This window comes from Amblyomma americanum, chromosome 7, assembly GCF_052857255.1.
Source record: "Amblyomma americanum isolate KBUSLIRL-KWMA chromosome 7, ASM5285725v1, whole genome shotgun sequence".
In the NCBI taxonomy this organism is placed as follows: Eukaryota; Metazoa; Arthropoda; class Arachnida; order Ixodida; family Ixodidae; genus Amblyomma; species Amblyomma americanum.
The window spans coordinates 81043619-81066918 of record NC_135503.1 but is presented as its reverse complement, the minus strand read 5'-3'; the positions used below and the strand labels follow the sequence as shown (position 1 = coordinate 81066918).

General features: G+C 44.3%; 1 protein-coding gene across 1 annotated transcript in view; it reads left to right on the top strand.

Annotated features, from left to right (window-relative positions):
- The window catches only part of LOC144097280 (sodium-coupled monocarboxylate transporter 1-like), an 87934-nt gene that overhangs the window by 40157 nt on the left and 24477 nt on the right, over window positions 1-23300 (top strand). The window contains exons 6-9 of the mRNA XM_077630025.1: window positions 6519-6676; window positions 8128-8268; window positions 17080-17209; window positions 22489-22577. Coding sequence (XP_077486151.1) covers window positions 6519-6676; window positions 8128-8268; window positions 17080-17209; window positions 22489-22577 — 518 coding nt within the window. The remainder of the gene's footprint in view (window positions 1-6518; window positions 6677-8127; window positions 8269-17079; window positions 17210-22488; window positions 22578-23300) is intronic.

The window sequence follows — 23300 nt, the reverse complement described above, 5'->3', positions numbered from 1 at the left end:
GCCCACCCAACTTTCTGCCGGCCCCTGCTACACTTGCTTTCCTTGGAGTCCAGCCCCTTACACTTAAAGGCCGCTGTCGACATAACAAGCCTGCACAAGCAGATATATTCTTATGGATTTTGGCTGGACTATCATTACCTCATTTTCGTTCGCTGACCAATTCTGTTATTTACCGGTCTCATAGCATTACACGTATAATGTTCTCTTTCTTAGCTCGCGACGTTGTCCTCAATTTAAGTTGGACCGTTTTAGTTCTCTATCTTTCTATCCCATAGGTGAGTGCCGGTAAGCTACAGCTGTTGTATACTTTTGTCGTGAGGGATATGACAAACTGCTTTTCATCACCTGAGAGTGTTTGCGAAGAACATTCCATTGTCTTCTTATTATCCTAGTTCATTCACTCTCTTGGTCCGGGCCCGCGGTCACTACCCCCCTAAAGAGATGCACTCAAAGATCACTTCAACGCTTGCTGCCTTTCTCATACTGCTGTTCACTTCTGAGACTGTTGACCATTAATTGTTTCTGCATAATTATCCCCAGCTCTTCCCAATCAATACATCTGATTATCTTCTGTAAACACGTGGAGCATAATGGAGAGATCGAGTCTCCTTGGCTAGAACCCTTCATCATTGCTATTTCCTTTACACGTAAAGGACTACTGTGGCTGTGCTGCCGGTATATAGATATTTTCGAGTTCCTTTACGTAAGCTTCCTCTGCACCTTGGCTTCGTAATACCTCATGCCTGCTGAGGCTTCAATCAGTAAAACGCTTTCTTGTAATCTATTAAGGCTATATACAAGGGCTGGCTATATTCTGCGCACTTCTCTATCACTTGATTTATGGTGTGAAAATGGTTTATCATCAAGTACGGTTTACGAAAGCCCACTTTTTTCGTTGGTTTAATGAAGTCTAAGGTTTTCTGATTTTTTTAGGGATTGACTTAGTGAATACTTTGTAGGCAACAGGCAGTAAGCAAACTGGTTCTCTAATTTTTAAAGCCCTTGAGGTCCTCTGTCTTATGGATTATAATAATGTTAGCATTCTTCAAAGGTTCCGGTAGGGTCAAGGTCATGAGGCATTGCGTATACAAGGTGGACAGTTTTTATATTCCATCTGCCCACTGTCCTTCAATATACGTGTTGCTAGCTAATCCTCATCAACTGTTTGGCCCTTTTGCATTGCTTTTAAGGCGTTCTTTAAGCCCGCCTTCGTTATCTCAGGAATGTACAATTTCTCTGAACTACTCTCTCTCATTACCGTCCTGATTACTTCGGCTACTGTATTGATCCGTTTTACGCGATAGCGTATACAGCTCGTTGGGTCGAAAAGCCGTCGGCGTAGTTGGTACCGCGTGTCGGAAATTGTCTGGGGCTGCGTAAACAAAAAATACCGTCAAGCCGACCGTTTGCCGCAGAATGTTCCGGATGGTGTCATACTGTTCAGCGTTTTGTGCAGTATAAACTTACGAGTTAAGTTACAGCCTAGCTCGCGGCAGGGATTCGAATCGGTGACCTATAACTGGGGGCTGCGTAAACGAAATCGTATCCAGGTAAGTTGTGGTTCTAGTTATCGATGATTAAATGGTGTGTGATAGACAGTGACGAGTTAGTGAAATAATTGCACTTAATTGATAAATTAAAAAATAAAAAAATGAAAAACGAACAAAAGGGGGTTCAAAAGTGTCAACATGCTCAGAATGAAAAGCCAATGATTGATGATGGTAATTAAGAAAGTTTAGAGTGTGTAATTGATCAATTATTAATTGAAACAATCGAAAAAATGAAAAATGCGTTCAAAGGCGTCAAACCGGTCACAATAGAAAGCATAACCCACTACGCTATCGCTCCATACCCTTAAGGTGGAGCTTAAGTGCCCTCACCAATTTTTGAATTCTTCGGCTACTTTCATTATCTTCTGTGCGTTTGCAATGACATTGCCCTCCTTGTGTCGTAACGCATTAATGTGGTTTTCGCCTATGCCTAGTTTCCCCTTGACCGAGGTTAGAAGACCTCCGTTTTTTAGCACATCCTATATTCTGTTCATATCATGCGTCTGTACGTCGGTTACCTTAGGGAAATAATTAACTTGGACTGCTTTGCCAGTTCTCAAGTCCAGCAATTTCGAAAAAATTTTGAAAATTGCAGAATTGTAACATATTTTACAGTAATATTGAATTTAATGGTACAATCTTCTGATATGTAGCAAAATCTTTCTTTTAGCATGCTTCCATCGGTCGCATCAAAGTTTACACCCCCATTGAAAACCAATGGGCAACACTTTTGACGATAGCAAAAACGTTAATAGAAGAAAAAATTCATGACTGTTGTTCGGTGATCTGTAGATATATTGATTGTTCTAATGAAGCCTTCCATTATATGAAAAAATTGCCTTCATAAACGGTTTCTCACTCAAAAATGCGTTTGTCAGAATTACTAGGTATGATTTTATCTATGGTTTAGAGGCTTTTATGCTTCGGCGCTTCATAAGATCTTTGTCTCCTGAAAGAATTTACCAGCATCTTGTGTAGGTGCCCAAGCCCCACTTCTTTTGCGCGGTCCATAATAATATCACTCAGATTATCATTCACTTCTTGAACGCTAAGGTAGTTGTCCTAACTTAAATCGGAATATCACTTTGGCAGCGGGGTCATCAATTCCTCGGTTTTCCCCCTTATCGCGGACACGCTGCTCAGCTTCTTTCTTACTAGTTCCCTCTGAAAATTTTTGACCTCCAAGTCCAGGCTAGTTCGAGATCCCACCAACGCGTCGTCCCCACATATCACCCTACTCAACATATCTGCATCCTGCACAACAGCAGGATCCGCACGATATGCAGTCTATATAATTATCACCCTCACTGCTAGGACTCTTCTACATTTTCTTGCGGTTTTCCGGTTTGTGCAAAAAGTATCTATTATCCGTAGACTATTTCGTTGCGCGAACTCAACTGATAACTTGCCATGAAATTCTTAATACTTACACCATAGTCAACCTCTGCCTCGTCTCCTGCCTGCTTCTTGCCTACCTTGGCTTCTCGTCCATCAGTACAATGTACTGTTTTTGAATTACTCATTACCTATTCCACGTCTTCGCAGAATCTTTCTACTGCCTGGTCATAATGACTAGATGTAGGCGTGTAGGTCTTGACCGCCTTCAGCGTGAACCTTTTATTAAGCTTAATTACAACTGCCACCTTCTCGTTAATGCTATAGAATTCCTCTTTGTTGCTAGCTATATCCTGATTGATCAGGAAACCCACACATACATAGTTCTGATCTCCCAATAAACCACGGTAGTATATTACGCGACCGCACTGTAATTGCTTCCTCTGTACTAAGCCATAAGACATTCAATTTAATACATTTAGCTCCTCAAACTGCACTCCTGGGCTAGCCTCACTGGATAAGGTTCCCGCGTTTAACATTGCCAGGTACACTTTCCAATGGTGGCCTGTCGAGCGCCAGACATTCTTAGCACCCCCGCGCTCCTACACAGGTCAGAGTCCCGTCTTGGTCAGTTGCTGCGCGCCCACTGGGCGCTAAAGGCCACAACCCCCTTTCAGCATCGAAGGCTTTTAGCTCGACCATACTTGCGTGATAGCTTTCAGTTTGGTTTCTTAAAGCTCAGTGAGTTTCACAGCCATCTTCTGATCAAGAAGCCTGAATGCATTGCTGTAATTTTTTTCTCTTAAATTTCCTTAAGGATGGTATATAATTGATATACCCTCCTCATGCTGTGCAATGGAACTCAGTAGCGGTTTTCTTGAATAAACCTTTTGAATGAGACGGATGGAAGGTAATATCCTATGAGAGAGATTTGAGGTGTAAAAGTATATAAACGCGACGTATAAAGAGTAAAATTTTTGAAGAACTGGATAAAACAGCGCTACGGAAGACGAGACCACAGGAGGACAAACACCAGCGCTGTTCTATCCACTTTTTTCAAAAATGTGCCTACCAGCCCGCATTTCTCCTCCCCTGGAAAGAGTAAAATGAGCGCTGGTTAAACACTAAGCAGCTTCATGGTTTTTTCTGCCGCGTCTGAAGCGCTGTTATGATATTTGCAAACAATGAGCCAAGAAAATACTCGCAAGTTTCCCTTTTCTGAAAAAATTGCTCGGGCTCTATGCACGCGGGTAAGCAGCCTCCTCTAAGCATAGATTATTAATTATATCACCGATGCAAATTACTTCGGAGGTATAAATGCGGAATACAAATCATCCACATGGCATACGATGCAGTGCTTAAAAAACTTTGCAAAACAGTTGCATTTTGATGCACCAGTATCGTTATTCAGTTTACCGTCACTTTCAATGATAGTTTAACTTGTTCAGAAGAGCCTCTTGCAAACGACACTCACTGATTTTTCTCTTGCAACAACAGATGCTGATTCTTACACGTCGGCAATTAGTCGCACTATTTGTTTTCTCAGATGGAAATCCATCTGATCAGAGCGGTAGCAATTGTTTTAAAAATACTCAAGTCCGGAACATTGATCCATGGACCAAGGTTCCGAACTTGCTTTAAGAAATTGGGAATGATATTCAGAAACGTAAAATATCAGTATTACGCCGCAAGTGAAAGAATAGGAGCTCCGCGGTTTTGTTGCAACCATGCAGTTTGTGAACTGACGAACAGCCACAGAACAGAAACCTGGAATGTCAAACCCATGTAAACGTTTACTCGGACGTTGTGTTGAAACAGCACAAGCGCCAGTCGGAACCATCACTCAGAAAATTATCCCAAGGCTATGATGACCATTAGCTTACAGAAAGACTTAAATAAACCTTCGAAAATAAATTTTACAGCGCCGCTCACACTGCTAATTGTAGATAAAACGGTGGGAACCAAGGCGACTGACACTACCGACGAGCGCTGACTCAACTTAACTTTCTACTTAAGAAAAACACGAACTTCGCACACACAGTCATATGGCCGTACAAGTGTCTCGCTGTCAATGCAGAGCACATTCAACGTGCATTTTATTAGTCATGCTCCGCAGGGCCACTTCTGGAGCCCCGCTGTGAGTTAGCGTTCCTCAGTATGGCTTCCTTTTTCTGCGTCTTGATTTAGTCTATTAGCGCGATAGCGCTGAGGCTCCCGTTCAGCGGAGAAGCCGCCCTGTTTGTTGACGTTGGTGTGTCGGAAAAACTGGGGTTAGTCGATAGTGTTGTGACGTTGCTAACCACGGGACCTCGGACGTGTAATTCAAACACCCCACAACGATCCCACAGTGCAGCAGTGATGAATTCTCTACGCAGTCCGTCATTCGTCTACAGTGTCGTGACGTTATTCTATCGCCATTGTGCACTGCCTCCGAAGAAAGGAAGAAAAAGCAATGCCGCAGAAAAGAAAAGTGGTCGAGCCGAGACTCGAACCACTGCCGGGCCGGGTTGTGAGCAGAGCTCTCTACGCACCGACCCCTGTGGGACGTTCGCTCGACGTGGTTAAAGCGTGGCCTTGTTTGTCTTGTGGCGAATACAAAAAACTTAGAATTGAAATAAAAATAAAAATAAGAAAATAAGATGAAAGAATCTGTGTCTGTGAAGCGATATGCCTTTAAAGAGGTCCCAAGACCATTGAATATTATTGGGTCGTACCTTTAAAGCGGAGTTTATGTGTCTCCCGAATTTTTTCGTCCACATTGGAAGGTTGCCGGCTAGCCCAGCTTTGGATCCTAGTTTAGTTCCAATTGCCTGCGTTGCGGCGCTACTTGGGTCGAACAAGCAACAGTACGACTAAGAAGAGTAGCGGAGCTACCAATGAGTGCTCCGCGCGAGCGCTTTTCGATGCACTAATCAGGGCCCAAATATCTGCAGTTTCCAGTGACCGCCAGCATAAAATGACCATAAAGACCAATATCGGGAATTATATTAGCGGAAGATAACAAAGGCGCCTTAGGTAATTTTGGAAACGTTTAATTCACCCGTCTAAACCGTCCCCTCAGGTGTTCCAAGTCCAGTCAACGGCAAGGAGATAGACGCCACTTGCTGAGTAAATCTTACGCTCATAGTGCAATCTTGCAAGTGTCATTTGGAAATGAGGCGTATTGACTCATACTGAACTATTGGCTCATACTGATTGATATACTGAACTACCGACAACAACAGAACGATGTGTCCTAAGCCGTCTCTGTTCTGCTTGATCGCGGTTTATTTTTTTACCGTGAAAAACGCCTAATAAGAAGTGCGAAATATGCGAGATGGCCAAGCGCTAGACAATAGGCATCAGTAGGTGTGTCATCTGCGGATGCGGTTACTCAAATTTCTGGCCGATGATAGTTTTAGAGCGCTAGTATCCCTTTTCGAACTCATTTTACAGTTTGCGATCGTCCTTTTGCATATGTATGTGGCATGCATGTGAATGACGAAATTTTCTCCGTCGCTATGATGCAATGCAGCCTCGTCTGAACTTGGCACTCTTGCACTTTGTAGCATTATTTACCATGCTGATCGAAATCACGAACTAAGCGGCCGTACGTATCAGAGACTTTTCCCCTGCCTTTTTTATTTTTACCAGGGAGGCCTCCGCGGTGTTGTCTGGACCGACTGCATGCAATTGTTCTTCATTCTGGTCGCGCCAACAACCGTTGTGTCGAAGGTCATACTCGACGCCTTTTCACCTAACTCAACCGTTAAACCATTTAGCAATCAGGACGTTGCGAAGTACATTGGAAAGTAAGTAAATTACATTCATAGTTTTGCTTGGTTTGCGTACATATGCTGGATCTAAACTTTTTCAGTATTTAAAAGAAAATATGAAAACGTTAATGGCGTATTCATAAAAAAATTGGTGCGATGCTGCCTGCTATTTCCTGGAATAGTACGTGCAAGACAGCACAGAAAATAAAGTGCCAAGTTGTCCTCTCATTGAATCAACATCCGGAGTGTACACTTTGAGTGCGATGAAAGGAAGCTATACTCTGTTTCATGCACAGTAGGCAACGCTGCCAAAGCTAGCGCGCCTGTTCGCGCGAGCTGAAATCCGCGCAGAAAATGAAGTTCGCCATACAATCAAAGGGAACACAATAATATTTCGTTGCGGCAAAACTTAAGTGCCGTGGCTGCCACCTCCTGGACTGCTTTACCTCTTCCTACAATTTCATCCTGCGACTTAACACTTCCAGAAGTGAGAATTACATGCGGCGATGTGGTACTCGGTTGGTAGGGCAAATCGCTCTTACTCCTTCCGTGCTCAAAAATTTAGGTAGTTCACCCTTAGTGAAACATATAGCCGGATGGCCCGAACTATAAGTCCCTCAGACCATCGAGCGTCATTTTCAATGCTACCATTTCGTTTTATACCGCTCTTTGTTTCCATCCAAACACTCACCAAAGTTTCCAAAGGAACGATTGATACGTGGAGGTGTAATATTGTTTCGCAGGCACACATACTTCCGCAACCTCCGTAGCGTTGCGTGCTATGTTTGATATGGAGTATATAGTGTTGCCAAATGCTGCCTAAGCAGAACATGTTTTCAATCCATGCAGAACTGTACAACTTCTGTTAGAAGTCTACCGGTATTATGGTCCACTGAAAGCTTGTAAGCAGCCAGTGCTTTCAGTGCACAGAATTTGTAGAATATGTTTTTTTATATTCTAGCGATGAAGAGCCTGCTTCGAACAAACACCTCGCTTCAAAAAAAGTTTAGTAAACTGAAACCACCATTGATGAGACAGGATAGCAGCTACGTGTAGTAGTAGTTGTTGTTGTTGAAAATGTTCAATGAACAAATTGATTATGTACCCCGTGTTTAGTGTTCCTATTTCAGGGCGCCATTTCAGATGTTGCGTGTACTTGAGAATAAAGATTCCCACTGCCTTCGTAGAAATCACACTGGACTTTCTACAATCCTCGCGCTTTGCAAAAGATTGCAAATATCTCCAATAATGTGAGTTGTGTGTATTTTACGTAAAAAAACAAACAGCCAAATTTACCGCCAATTTGCACCGACTGATTTTCCTAGGAATGAACTGAATTGAATTTGAATGAACTCAACCTCGAAAAACGGTGTGTAAACTTTATAGCGCGAGACCCTTAAATTTTGAAGTTGCGCTCACGAGAGCAGTGCTTGGCATATGATAAAACCATTTCAGTCAAGTGAATTGCTGTAATTTTTTTCCAACAGCTACAGTTTTGACCTGATGAGTGATGAAACGATCTGGTCTGCTTTCTTCGGTTCATCAGCGATGTCAGTCTACCGGATTTGTCTGGACCAAGTGGTCGCCCAGAGACTGCTCGCATCTCGAACTATCAAAGATGCTCAAAGGTAGGGCTAAGAATTTGTGCCTAGCTGGAATAGGAAAAAAATCAATACCGTTGGTGAGCCAGAGTATGCGTTAGCATTAGTGCTACGCCCTGATGGAGCAGATGCTGCCGCTAACGGGTTTACACCGTGTAAGCAGGAGGCATGATCCAGCCCTGCAATCACCATGTGACAGTGGGGAACCCGAGTTCCCCTCTCCCACAACCGCCATCCGTCGCCTCTTTCTCTCTCTCCCCTCGATTTGTCTCCCTACTATCTCTTTACAGTGGAGAAGTGGAGTTCTCACTCTCTCGAATTGGCTACCTGCCAGCCGAGGCTTCTGTCACAAGTACGGACGAACAGATATTTCCAACATGGGGTTATAATACTTACGTATTAAAAGAACACACGGCACAAAACAACGAACAAATGATCAGCACGGGATCCTGTGTTAGTTAATTCTCACGGATTTTATGCGTCTTTTTTATGAGTTTGGCGCATCGTGGCCTGTGTTGCCTATGTGCCAAAAAACACAGCACAACACGCGTCTTTTTGAAGGACGTCCATCAATACTGTCCGGTATTGGTACCGACGAAAAGCTGGCTCAATGTTCAGGAATGTCCTGCACTTAATGCTTGCAAAAATGCCTTTTAATGCTGCTGGCGGGAAGGTCCAACTCTTATAGGGTTGATGACGCAGCCGAGCTGGACGAAATCTTTTTAAGTCAGTGAGACGTCAGTTATACTACCGCATACCTAAACGTGCTGGGGCTATAGTAGCAGGACTTCAAGAAGAGGACTAAGTCAGCTGATTAGTTCACAACCGGAGAAAACGCGAGAAATAGCGCTTAGAAGGGCGGAAGTAAAAAGCGTGCCGAAAAACTGCGCTCATTAGCAGGAGCCCTTAACATACTCAACAAACAAGTGGCTTTAGCATGAGTGGTTAATTAAACTGCTATTATGCTTGTGTAAGTGATCTCTGCCGCATTGCCCACTATCACTAAAAAGAATCTGGGCACAGGACCATGGAACCCTCTATTTAACATCGTTGAAATATAGAACATACATCTTCCTCGTTCTTGTTAGCCACACTACTTAATTTATTTATTTTTCCTCAAAGGTTCACATCGGACTTTATATGAGAGGTGGCTGACAAAAATAAAAGGGGGCATTAGCTCATTTACAGATGATCTCTGATGGTTGATTTGAAGTGAACAGGATTGATTATCACCGCCACTTCGGAAGGAAGGCCATTCCAGTCGCTGGCTGTTCTGAGAAAAAAAAAGACTTAGGATATGTTTCTATGAGTACTCTTTTAGGGTAGAGGCAATCAGGGTGGCTATTAAGCGAGTGTGATAGGGGGATCTTCGTGGTTGAAAGTGTCATAAAATTTATGATACAAAAATAATGGGGGATTTTGCGACTGCATGCCAGTGTATGGAGATGGAGATGCGATTTCAATGCGGAAACGCTAGTACGGCAAGAATAATCGAAGAAAATTAATCTGCAGCGCTGTTTGGACAGATCTGAGCGCCGTGATAAGGTTAGCGTAGTATAAACTATATGAGGCACATGCAGACTCAAGTTTTGAGCTGGAATTGTTGGCTAAGCAAGTAATTTTATAGAACAGGTAGGGGGGGGGGGGGCTAATGAGAAGTTTTGAAGTAAATACCTAAAACGTCATTTGCTGAATTAATGACATGGTGAGCGCGACCGGAGTTAAATATTTAGCGACGTGAATACCAAGGTACGTGCAGGAATCAGCTGGTGTAATAGGAATATTGATATTTAAGTCCTATCCTGATGTTTGCGCCGGCGATGGAAAGAAGGGACATTTTAGTACTATTTAGTTACCTCAGCAAAGTGATTAAGTAAAACTTCGAAGCGAAGCCGAAATGCATTTCGCGAAAAAGCTGCGATTAGCGATTTCATGGCAGGAGCACACTTGTGAGCCAATGACTACAAGCGGTAGCTTTGTATGCTATTTGTTCGAATTTTTACAGCTTTAGAGGTTCCGTAGGGAGGTCGTTAGATATTAAAGGGAATAAACTGATTGCTCGTGAGCTTCGAATGTGAGCAAATGTAACTGACGAAGGCCAGTAAATATGTCGTTATTGCGACCACGTTTGGTGTTCACAGTAGCCGAGCACAGAAATCAACAAATACCTTCGTGCTTGTTCTATTTATTTATTTAATTTATTTAAGAAAATTTGCAGGCCGAAGGCCATGCAGTAATAGCATACATCAAACATAAAACGAAAACAGTTATACAGAAAACATATAAAAACACAAAAACTGTTTCACAGGAACTGGATTAGCCTAGGAGTAGAGTTTACAGTGTAGAAAAAGAAACTGTGAAAAAAATCATGGAACGTTCAAAAAGAACCTCGAAGTACAGAATTAAAGGCGTGAAATACTAGTAAAAAGCAAACGAAAAGAAAATTGGACAGTTCGGGAATTAAGCACAGATAATACCGTACATGCGTGAAATACAAGCACAAAAATAAGAAAGGAAAACATAATTTGTTCGTTAATGCATGGAGTTTAGAATACTTATAATGCACTGCACATCTCCAACCAAAAATTTTAACTTTAACCCAACGTTTCGAAGCTGACTCGGCTCCTTCATCAGGGGTGATTGAGGGCAGTAGCTAGCGTGTGTTAAGTATGGAGGGGCGTTCAAAGGAACGAGAGCTGTGACGCGAAAGGCGTGAGGGGGGAGGGGGGTTTAGGCTGCTAGTCCCGCTGGCTAATAGTCCCGCTGGCTAACAACCTAAGGAGGGAGGTTTAGGCTGTCTAAACAGCCGAAACCCCCCTCCCCATCCCCCGCGCCTTTCGCGTCACAGCTGCCGTTCCTTTGACACCCCCTCCCCCCCTCCATACTTAACAGACGCTAGCTACTGCCCTCAGTCACCCCGAAGGAGCCGAGTCGACTTCGAAACGTTGGGTTATGGTTAAAATTTTTGGTTGGGAGATGTGCAGTTCACTATAAGTCTTCAAATCCAGCCAGACAGGCAAATCTCTCAAAATGCTGAGTTTTCAGTTTAGAATACGTGCCTCTGTTGTACTGAAAGATACAAGTCAGTTATCCGGTAAGTAGTTCCGATCAATTACAGTTCGAGGAAAAAGGGAATATTGGAATGCGTTTTTCTTGCGAAGTAGGACGTTAAAAGAAGCGAATGAGTAGTCGTGTCTGCGTTGTAGTAAGCAACGTTAATTATAGGTTAGGGTCCAGAGCTAGTTTATGGTTTAGTAATTGGTACTGAAATTTTAGGCGTAAGAAGATGCGTCCCAAATGGAGGGTGTAAATTTGGTTGGGTGCCATTACAGCGGATACGGAAACTGTGCTACCATATAGAGAATTATTGAAGCGAACGACACTGCGATGATTTTTTTGTAATATGTCAATATTGTTCTTAGTGAAGGCGTCCCAGGTGATACAAGCATATTATGGTTTAGGACGTTTATGCTACGTATATGCTAGCATTCTGGTACGTATATGCTAGGCATTTGACTTCAGATGTCACGTCTTTAACCTTATGACGTAATAAGCAGAGTTCCGGAAGGCCGATGAGGAGATATTGTTAATATGCCTATTGAAGAAAAGATCACTTGGTATGGTCACTCCGAAATATTTTAATTCATTAACCTCAGGGAATTTACTGCCCTGGATGGCGTATGTGAACTGAAGAGAACGGTTTTTCCTCGTGACGCGAGGAAAGGCTGACTTGTCGAAGTTCATTTTCATGCCCCATTTATTCCTTCATTCGTCTATAATATTCAAGGCTGAGTTTAGCGCAATTTGATCAGTATCGGAGTTCATTTCGTTGAAAATAACACAATCATAAAGAAGCAAACAAATTCTTTAGGTTCATTAATAACTCCTACTATGCCAATACAAAATGCCAGAAACGAAAAGGGCCCCAAGACGCTTCCCTGCGGTACTTCTGACGTGAGTGTTAGAATCTGTGAACTGTGATCGTGAATGGCAATAATCTGTGTGCGATCGGTCAAGCAAGCAGACACCCAAGCTATTAGAAATTGAGGAAGCTGAAGTAATTAAGATTTCAATAATAAATTTATCATTGTGCACACAGTCCAAAGCTTTACTGAAGTCTAGAAATATTAACTTGGCCTGCTTCGTCAAGCACAGAAGAAAGGAAATGGAGAACCGCTGAAAGCTGAGTGACAGTGGGAAACTTTTCTAACTCCATGGTAAAATAATATGTTGTGTTCCTCCAAGAAGCCTGATATGTGTGTGTTAAATATAACTTCGAGCATTTTGCAAGAGGAGGATAAGATAGAAATGGGGCGGTAGCTATAGAGAGAAAGAGGGCCATCTTTTTTAAACATTGGTAACTCTCCCAGATACCCATTTCCGTGTCAGTGTAGCGGTTTGCAGCGATGTCTGAAAATGACTACAAGAAATTTTGATAGTGCCTCAGCGTAAAGTCGCAGGAAAGCAATCAGTATTCCATCTGGGCCGAGCGAAGATTTAACGCTAAATCTAAGGAGCATTTTCATTCGCACCAAACTCGAGTACGCACCAGCAATTTGGTCCACTCATGAGACATACTTAATACCATTGAATCTATCCATTATCGTGCGGCTCGCTTTAAAACGTTAGGTGATGATTTTCGCAGCATCATAAGCAGTATCTAGTCACCTCTTGCAATCCACCCACCAGCCCTAAGACACAAACTTTCTTGCTTATGTCTCTTCCATATATTGAACTACAACTTTCCTAACCTACGCGATTCACTTAATCTGTGCGCACGTCATCCCGTTTATTCAATTACATGAGCATCCGGCGTTTACATGGACCAACTAACGGTCTTAACAAATCTTTTTGCCAATTGCTATTCAAGAATAGAATCAGCTTCCCGACATTGTCATTGAGCGTAATCCCATAAGATTCAAAAGAACGCCTGATGATCTAGCTTGCAGTTAGAATTGTTTTCTTTTTCTTTTCATGACAGCATCCTTTGTATTTCCGCTGTGGTGGTCAGTGTTGTTTTGATTATTTGTTTTGTTTTCCCACTCATCAGTGTCTTTTCGTGTACACCCCCCCCCCCCCCCCCATTTAATGCCTCACCAGGGTCTTTTAAGCGTCGAATAAATGATGACGATGACGATGAACGTGTTAACTCTGTCATCGTGTGTAATGACGAAACCAGTTGAGAATTAGGGATATTTTTACCAATTGGACGAGGAGTAGTAGGACAGAAAACACTGTGAAAGTGGGAATTAAAGTGATGCGCAATTTTTCTTAGATTACTGATAAACACGCATCGTGAAAAATTTAACCGGTTTGGTTTTTTTTCATTTAGAAGGTTCCAAAACTTTTAAGGGCCATCTTTGATAAAATTTGGACGCGTAATGCTAAAGTAAAAGTGCTTATCCCGTCGAATCGCCTGTGGTAAAGCAAAATGAGCTGCACTGGGCACATGGGTTGCAGAACCCTTCTTTCTCAAACGTCATGCCCTCAATTTAAGCTCTACAATATCCTTGGTCATCCATAACGTTGATTTACCTTTCTTTCTAACTCTACTCGGAACAAAATGATCACAAAAGAAAAAGCTAAACTTTTGAACTTTTCCCACAGTAAGCTCGCATTTTCGCCATAGAATTCGCCAAACTGACCTTCAATAAATTCTAGTGTGTGCATACTCTTTGATAGCTGTCAAGAAAGGTGTTCAATCAGAACACGCTACACGCATTGAAAATGCTACGGCAACCATTTTGTGATTTGACAAGCCATCGTCAACAGAAACTGTGCATTCAGCAAGTCATTGTAGGATGGAAACGAGGTCAAAGATGGAACATGATGAATTGGTGACAAGTATCGCATTTCGGGCAATTTTCACGAAATCATGGTCAAGTACTTTATCGAAAATGATGTTGCCGTTGCTGCGTGATTGAGAACCTGGTTGCAAATGTTCCCAATCAATACCAGGAAGGTTAAAATCACCCAGAACATTTTTTTTATGTTTGATAAATTCAGCCATGTAATTTCAGCAGATAATCAGGTGCTGAGTCCCGTGGTCTGTAGACAGCCCAGAGAATGAGCGCGTTTCCTCGTATCGATGTTCTGAGGCATAAACTTTTGGCATCAAGTACTTGGCTCACGAGAGAGGCTTCAACGTCGTTTCTGAAAATGGCAACGCCACGACCACTCGTGGGCTGCTCCAAACGAAAAATTTTTAAGACAGCGGGATTATGTCATCATCATGAATTGAAATATTAAGTCAAATTTCCCTATTCGGAAGAATGTGCTGCTTCTATGTCGAAAGGGTCGATTCAAGTTGGTCTGTTTTACTGACGGTGCTTCGGGCATTTAAATGATCAAACTGACAGACCTGATTTGGGAGTGTCATGGCGAGTTTCGGCTGGGCCATGTATTACGAAATTTATTCCTTTCGTTCTTAGCCTCATTCCAAATATACTCTTCATCACTTCGCAACCTGACGTGTGTGAAACCTTTTTTCCTTCTGATTTTTCAGACTAAGCGCAATCCAATAGCAGTTTTCGCTTTTAAACGGTCGCTTTAGATTTGTCGCGTTGAATGGAAACTTCTGAACCTTTTTTGTTATTTTTTCTTTTTTCTGTGCACACCTTCAAAATATTGGTACCTGCCTCAGTCTGCATTCCAACTGAGACGAAACTAAAATAAGTAGGATACAAAGGTTTCGAAGTTCGCTAACTGGTTTCAAGGGTGAAAAATTAAGTGCAAAATTTCTATTTCGGAGCGCGTCATTGCTAGGGTAGCATGGGCCTATTAGTGTGAAGAAACCTATTCCTTTTCTTTGCTCGTCATTTTGACGTTTGGGTTTCACTCGCAGAATGCGCGGATATTATGTTTAAGTGCTCATTCATTAAGCAATGAAGTTGCTTAAATAATTTTTGTTTTGTAGTCTCCACGTGAGTGGTTAGGAAAAGATGTTAGAAGTATGCGAATCTAGCCTCAAGATGGACTATCCAGCACTGGAAGCAGGCAGAAAACACATCATGCACAAGTACACAAATGTGGAAATATAGATCGTTCGCACTGCCATCAGAATAAGTCAAACGCCAGAGACGTAGGTCCCGGGGAGAAGCTGGCACGCTATATAAGGCGCTTGTACTAACCTCCTCCAGCGTGCACTGCTGAAGCTATGCTTAAAGGGACACTGAGGAGAAATTGAAGTTGGCTTGTATCGATAGAATAGCAGGTCCTGATCACAAAAGCGCCACTGTTACTGAAAACAAAGCTCTTGTAATCCAGAAAATAGCAAGAACCAAAATACAGGTGTCGCCGCCACAGGCCAATCTCGCAAGTACAAGCGTGATGACTTCCTAGGACAACAGGCGCCACCTTGGAGGAATTTTCCTTACTTCATGGAAGCCATGAATCTCTGAGGCTGGCAAAGGAAGGTTGCGCACCGCACCGCTAGCCGTCAGAAATCACGGAGTCTGCGTTTACGTCACGTATCACGTCACTCCGTTCTGTGACGTCATAAGAGTTCTCGAATTTGAATCAGAGCGGCGGGAAAAACTTTCTCAACTTCGAATCCAAATGTCTTTGAAATAAATGCATCTTTCACGTCCGGACAAGCGGCAACAAAGCCACGAAATGCCGAACTATCAGATTTTGCTCACAAAAAAAATGATAGAGTTATCCTCAGTGTCCCTTTAAACGACCATCGTGACCCCTTGCGACACACCTGTGGTAAAGATATATGAGAGATAAATTTTTGAATTTAACGATCACTGCTTCTCATGTGGCATAATACTATTTTTGGTAGCCCCGACAACAATTAAACCCACGGCACTGTGCAAGCTAGGATAAATGTGTTTACTTGAAAATTTCTACCTAACGAATTAATAAGCAGATTAAAAGATATGAGCTGGGAAGTGTAGGTACCTTTTATACCAGCGAAAGCTCATTACTTAGAAAGCTCTCACCTCACTGTTCGAGTTTACCCTGCGCCCCAAGAAGAAAATGCACTGCTCCAAACGCATGGATGTGGAGGTCGAATGCCGCGACTTAGGAGCCTTCTTCTCTGAGACAAAGGTGCGTGGATAAGCACTTCAACATTGCTTTGATTTTTCTTAAGGTATCTCAAATTATAAAATTCAAGACCTGCACATGATTTCCAGTGAATGGTTTGGTTCCATTTATAGGGTTTAACGTCCTAAAGCCACTCAGGCTATGAGGGTCGATGTAGTGGAAGGGTCCAGATAATTTCGGCCACCTGGGATTTTTTTCGTGCACTGACATCGCACAGGGCATGGCCTTCTAGCATTTCGCCTCCATAGATATGTGGCCGCCGCGGCCGGAATCGAACCCGCGTCTTTCGGCTCAGCAACCAAGTATCAAAACCACAGAGCTACAGCGGCGGCTGATTTAAAGAATCGCTGCAAATGAAAGAACACCTTCACGGCTTAGCCTCATATGTAGTCGTGCTACGAAGCTTTTCTCGGGGATGGAAAGGGTTGTAAACGTGACTACATACAAAGCTAAAAACAGTCCTGTTCTCTTTTGTAACAGTAGAAACGCTTGGGGAGAGTGTCAGACGCGGTGACACTGGCCAATTCACAATACTCTTGATGGCAAGCTCTACAACAGTTGTAGCGACACGATTTATCAAGTTGGTTTCAAAGATTTCTATCTTGTTATTCTGTTTAACACGAAGGTGAAAGCAAGCGAAGCACTTCGAGGGCACGTAAATAATCATTCACATCACCGAAGTCCGGCTGCTCTGGAAAACGATTTCTGCCGCTCTCGTCACCTTGTTAATCGCTGTGACACACCTCTGTTCTTACTGCTTAGTCCTGTCACCACCCATTCTCGCAGAACCGCTTGCGCAAGCACACTGCTGCTTGTTCTTCTCTACTTTACCGGCCTTTTCCTCGGAGTTGCGCTGACCATCTGGTTTCGCGGCTGTGACCCGGCCCTGTTGGGAAACATACAAAGCATCGACCAGGTGAGGCTGCAGTCCCCTGTGGGGCTCACTTTCTCTTTTTGCGAATGTAAACACGGATGCATAACCTAAGCTCGCAGGAAACTGTGCTGTAACCCCAAAAATGTTCCGCATTTGAGCCAATTTATAGTAAAGATGTATTATATCCCGGAAAATTGGTTTAGTTGTTCAACTCCCTTTCACCGCCAAGAACTCGTCCTACCATGCTGTATGAACGGATTAAAATGCTGTTTATGCAGCCTGCATTACAGCGAACAGATTTCTCATTGGCTGGTTCTTCTTGCAGTGTGACCTTCTCCCGTAACTGTGAATGCAGTTTCAAGGCCAACTGAAACTGTTGCCACTCTCCGAAGCACCAACATTCTTCGCACATCTAATTTGCGGACCTCTTAGCTCACATGTTACTGTTACTAAGACTGCAAGTGCATTCAAAGGCACACTCTAGTTCTGGAGAAAAACGTCATATTTCTCAGTTTTTCAAATCGCTCTCTGTGTCAACTTTTGGAGCTGTTTCCTTCCAGGGTAAGTTCTGTAAAGAAGCTTATTGTTGGAGGGCTTCGATAAGTCGCGACAATGCTGAAGTGAGAGATCCATCATTTCATAAACCTGGACGCCACTATAGATGCTGTGATGTCGGGCAATGGGAACGTCACAGAGTGTAGCTGGCGTTACACGCAAGGATTAGCCAAAACCACATGATCGTGAAAGGGACCAAAGGCGTTGACGTGAGCATTGTAGAATCGACAGTCGGGAAAGCGGAATGGTTGGTGAGGTGATTTCGTGTCGCGTGTCGCTTTGCCACACTGACAGCTCAAACATTAGCGATCACAGCAGCGTACATTTTGGTTGGCTCTCTGCCAGACAAATCTTCATGTCACCAGTCGCTGCGTAGCCGCTGCGTAGCGCTTTATGGTTTATGGTTTATGGTTTATGTGGATTTAACGTCCCAAACGACTCAGGCTATGAGGGGCGCCGTAGTGAAGGGCTTCGGAGATTTCGACCACGTGGGGTTCTTTACCGTGCGCTGACATCGCACAGAACACGGGCCTCTAGAACTTCGCCTCCATCGAAATTTGACCGCCGCTGCCGGGATCGAGCCCGCGTCTTTCGGGCCAGCAGCCGAGCGCCATAACCACTCAGCCACCGCGGCGGCTCCTGCATAGCGCCTACCAGCATCATATGTGTGAGCGAACATAAAGTACAAGGCACGAGGGACCTTGCTGATGAACATTTTGAATGTTTGCGCTGCCTTCCGGGGTCCAAAATGTGTGCGAACATACTCCAAGATGATTAGCGGTATTATAATGGCCATATTTGGTACGTCTCCTGGCTTCACAGAGATCTGGTGGTATGCTTTTACGAGGTCGGTGTTGTAAAAATAACCATGCTAGGAAAACTAGCCGAAAATTAGTCACTGGGAGCTATCGGAAACTAGCTGCAACACCGTAAATAGAAGCAGCGAAAGCCAGCTGCAAAATCATAAGTTGTAGCAGCGAAAATCAGTCCAGCAATCGTAAATGGGAGCAGTGAAAACCAGCCGAAAAATTGTGAATGGGAGCTGCGAAAACCTGCCGCAAAATTGTAAAAACAGAACCGCGAAGACCAGTAAAAAATTGTAAATTGGAGCTAGTGGGTCCCGCTACAGTGTGGACGCTGAGTTTGCGGTAGCGGCCACATTGACTCCATTCGCAGGTGTCACACTCCGGTGTCGCACTTCAGTGTCACATGCACCCCTCACAACCAGTTGCTTGAGGACGAACGCATGACGCCCAGTTGAAGCATGTCGTCGAGTTCTATGTGGATGATCCAGGCGATCTCCATCATCATGATGAGGGCGGCAAAACACTAGAGGTCCCATTGTGACGAAAGGGTGTGTGATGCGGTGTAGGGCGGGGAATTACAGGTGGATGTGCATCGTGAAAGCAGGAAACGGCAGGATCGCTGCAAATCCAGATAACGGCAGTTACAGGAACTGCTTAGATGGTGGCGGCTGCTGTGGTGCGAGGGTTCCTTGTAAGAAACATATGACGCTGTGGTACACGAGTTATCGGGAAAGGAAGTCCAAGTTCACGTCGAAAGTGGCAAAAGATCCATCTCTACTATAGCGAACCTTAGGTTCGAAATAACGTTCAGCGGAATGCTTGGTGTGAGCCCAAAGCGATGGTCATTTAGAGTTGGCCGCAAGTGGCTATGGTGTTCGCCGCTTCCAATGAGGCGCTTGTCGACGCGCGCAGCCGACAGAGTGGGAGGCAGGCATGATGCTTACATGGTGTCTCGAGTTCCTTTTTTCACGCAGAAAAGGTGGCTGGGCGTAGAGGAGCAGTAACTCTCCGCTTTCATTGACGCGCCGCCCCGTTTCCCTGCTATATAGGCAAGGATTTCGGCACTTGTGGGCGTCGGCGCCGAAGTTGCAATGCTACAAGAATTACCAGTCGGGGCCAGGACTCGGGCGAAAACTGTAATTGGAGCTGCGGTGCGACCTTGTTCGTAAGCACATCGACAGTGACGAGGCCTGACGTTCGAATCGCGGCGACTGCATCCGCGATGTGGTCAATTTTGGCCTCGAGTTGAGACTACCGATCCCCGAGGCGAGACGACGGGGCAGAGTGAACCATGCAACATAACTTGTACCGGAGTAGTGCGCGATGTGATTGGCCGGCATGTCTGAAATAAAATCACTTGCAGCTGCCAAGAAAACCAGAATATACTAAAGCAGGCCCTGGAGGAACAGCTTGAGGCGTAGCGTGCTGTCGACGCTCTGCGTGCCGTCGCCGAGTTGCTTCATTCGATGCAGCAGCTTAGAAGGTTAGAGATCGCCAAGTTCCTCGGCGTTGAGCAGCTGCTGCGGGCAGCTGAGCTCCCAGATGTTCTAGTGGGCGAGAACCGTAGCCTTGAAGTGGTCGTACAGGTTGGAGGGATGCGGATACGTCATACCTTCGTCGAAGTCATTGATCATTTCAGAGGCAAGAAACAATGCGTTGTGAAGGTACCTCACGCGTTATGAAGTAATGCGCGGAAGATCGAACACGGCCTCCACTTCTTATTCCAACGATGGAATTATGAGGCCAAATTGGCAGCAGGCGAACGTGAACGCTCTCTCTGCAGTTTTCGCCTTAGCAGGAACCTGAGTCTGGTGAGCTAGATTGGTGGCATTGTCGTCGGCATGCAGCAGTGACGTACGGGTCAACACGTTTTAGGAGAAAGGGCTTTTTTCCTCCCAGCTACAGGGCGCATCGACGGACGGGGTGGAAGGCTGAGGGCTGGGTTCCAACTGAGTTTCAATACGGCACGAAGCTCCATAAGCTGGTGCCTAAGCATGCTACAAACAAGGCGACCTTTTGCCGAGTGTGGCGATAGGGCTCGAGCAAGGCGTGCAGCGCCGGTGAGGATGACATGGTACCGCTACAGCACTATAAAAAAACGAAGATGTTCACACTAGTTTCACAACCTACATCAATGACAGACGATGAATGAAGCAGAACGACCTGGTTACTATTCGCTGGCAACTTCGACAGTCACATGTCTTTTGCATAGGTTGAATACGAAGAAGAAAAGGGATACTACTAGTGAGAAGAGAATATAGACAAGTGAAAAAAGGAGGATCACTGATTTTCCACGTGACACATCTTTCTACAGTCAGGGACAAAAGTCTCAAGGACACGCGAAGAGCTACCTAGGCGAATAGGACGAATGGCACCACCTCACTTGTCTATTGAAATTAAAGAATAGATGGCATTATTCAGGCTTTCACCTCCACAATTTTGGTCACGAGACAGTGTCTAATAGCAGAGAGGTCGGCTTTGGTTCCCGCTCAAGTATCCTACGGACTGCTGTCCCCTATAGGCAGTGTTCACTGACGTCACAGCGGCCGTCTTGATATCTGTCGAGCATTGCCTAAGGCTGCAGGCGTGTCTATTGGGATTACCGCCTCCTGTTCCGGCCTGCACTGCTGAAGCTACGCGCCGGACAGCAAAATGGCTCCTGTGACGTCACGAGAATACCGCCTACAGTACGTATTCAGCTTTTGTTTGTTTCTTTCTTTCTCCTTCTCTTCTCCCTTTCTGCCCTTCCTGCTTCCTTTCTCTCGTTCTTTCTTTCTCTCTTTCTTCCTTTCTTTCTTTCCTGTCTCACTTTATTTCTGCCTCCCTAACCTCCTTCCTTTCCTTTTTCCTTCTTTCTGTTACTGATGACCATTGAACGTAATAGAGGAGGCCGATGTAAAAGCTGCTACGGTGCCTATAAGGAAGGGCGTCAGGCAAGGAGACACGATCTCGCCAATGCTATTCACCGCATGTTTACAGGAGGTATTCCGAGGTCTGAAATGGGAACAGTTGGGGGTAAGAGTTAACGGAGAACATCTAAATAATCGCGATTCGCTGATGACATTGCTTTGCTAAGTTACTCAGGAGATGAACTGCAAATCGTGATCAATGAATTAGACAGACAGAACAGTACGGTAGGTATAAAAATTAACATGCAGAAAACCGAAGTAATGTTCAACAGTCTAGCAAGAGAACAGCTGTTCACAATTGGCAACGAGGTGCTGGGAGTGCTAAAGGAATACGTCTACTTAGGGCAGGTAGTGGCAGCTTATCCGGATCATGAGAGGGAGATAACTAGAAGGATAAGAATGGGGTGGAGCGCATCTGCCGGCAGGTTCTCTCAAATCATGAATAGGAAGTTACCAATATCCCTCAAGAGGAAAGTGTACAACAGCTGTATCTTACCGGTACTCACCTACGTGGCAGAAACGTGGAGGCGAACGAAAAGGGTTCAGCTTAAGTTAAGGACAGCACAGCGAGCCATGGAAAGGAAAATGTTAGGTGTAACGTAAAAGACCGGAAGCGGGCAGAGTGGGTGAGTGAACAAACGAGGGTTAATGACATCCTAGTAGAAATCAAGAGGAAGAAATGGGCCTTGGCAGGGCATGTACTGCGAAGGCGTGATAACCGCTGATCCTTAAAGGTAACGGAGTGGATTCCAAGAGAATGCAAGCGTAACTGAGGGCTGCAGAAAGCTAGGTGGGCTGATGAGGTTAAGAAGTTTGCAGGCAAAAGGTGGATGCAGCTGGCAAAGGACAGCGTTAATTGTAGAGACATGGGAGAGGCCTTTGCCCTGCAGTGGGTGTAGTCAGGCTGATGATGATGATGATGATGATGATGATGGCAGTGCTGCTTTGATTTGATTGCTGGACTACGTAAATAATTGCCAGGTGCACTGCAGCACAGGATTGTCTTGTTACCAAAAATTACCAAAAATTATTCGGCTTCTCTTTACCTCAGGTCTTACCATACTACATAAATGTTCACCTTGTGCACGTACCAGGCCTGGTTGGACTCTTTCTCGCGGGCATCGTCAGTGCAGCGACAAGGTAAGTGCCTTGCATTGAAATCAATGATTATACTCCATTTCTCTAGATATCAGAGTCATGTGCACAATTTTTGTTGAAAAAGCCATGAAAGGTCGCTGCCTAAGTCGTTAACTAGCCATGCGGCGCATACCCACTAATCTTCACCTTTCCGTCAGGCGGATCTGCTGCTTCTAAATATCGAAGATCGCAGGCTTGCCCACGCAATTTGCGCAAACTTAAGGGACCGGTGAGATGTTTTCGTAAAATTTTGAAAGAAATGTACATTTGAAGTTGATTTTATTTTGGCAACCAAACAGTTGTCAAGAAGGTTGACCAAAAGGCAACAATATGCCTGACTAAACGTCAGCCTCCTATTACACGGGAGATGTCATAAAGAGCACGACAGAAAAACGAAAGAAAAAGAAAAATAAGTTGTAAATTGTACATACAGCAGCATGCGCAAACAAATTCGTAATATACAGTAAATGAAGTTAAATTCAACGTCGCAGGCGCGGTTATTTTGCTAAAAAGGGTGCTTCGATAATTATGAGGTCCTTGTCGTTCCGGTCTTCAACGCTTTATACGTGGCAGTTTGTAACAGGCGACGGCCTCGCTGCAATATCGGTAGCCGACCGCACAAGACCCTCATGGCCTCAAAATTGTTAAAAATAAATACAATTCGGCAGAGACACTGACGACTGCTTTCATTGGGAATGCGAAAGCATGCCATGGACGCAAGACCTA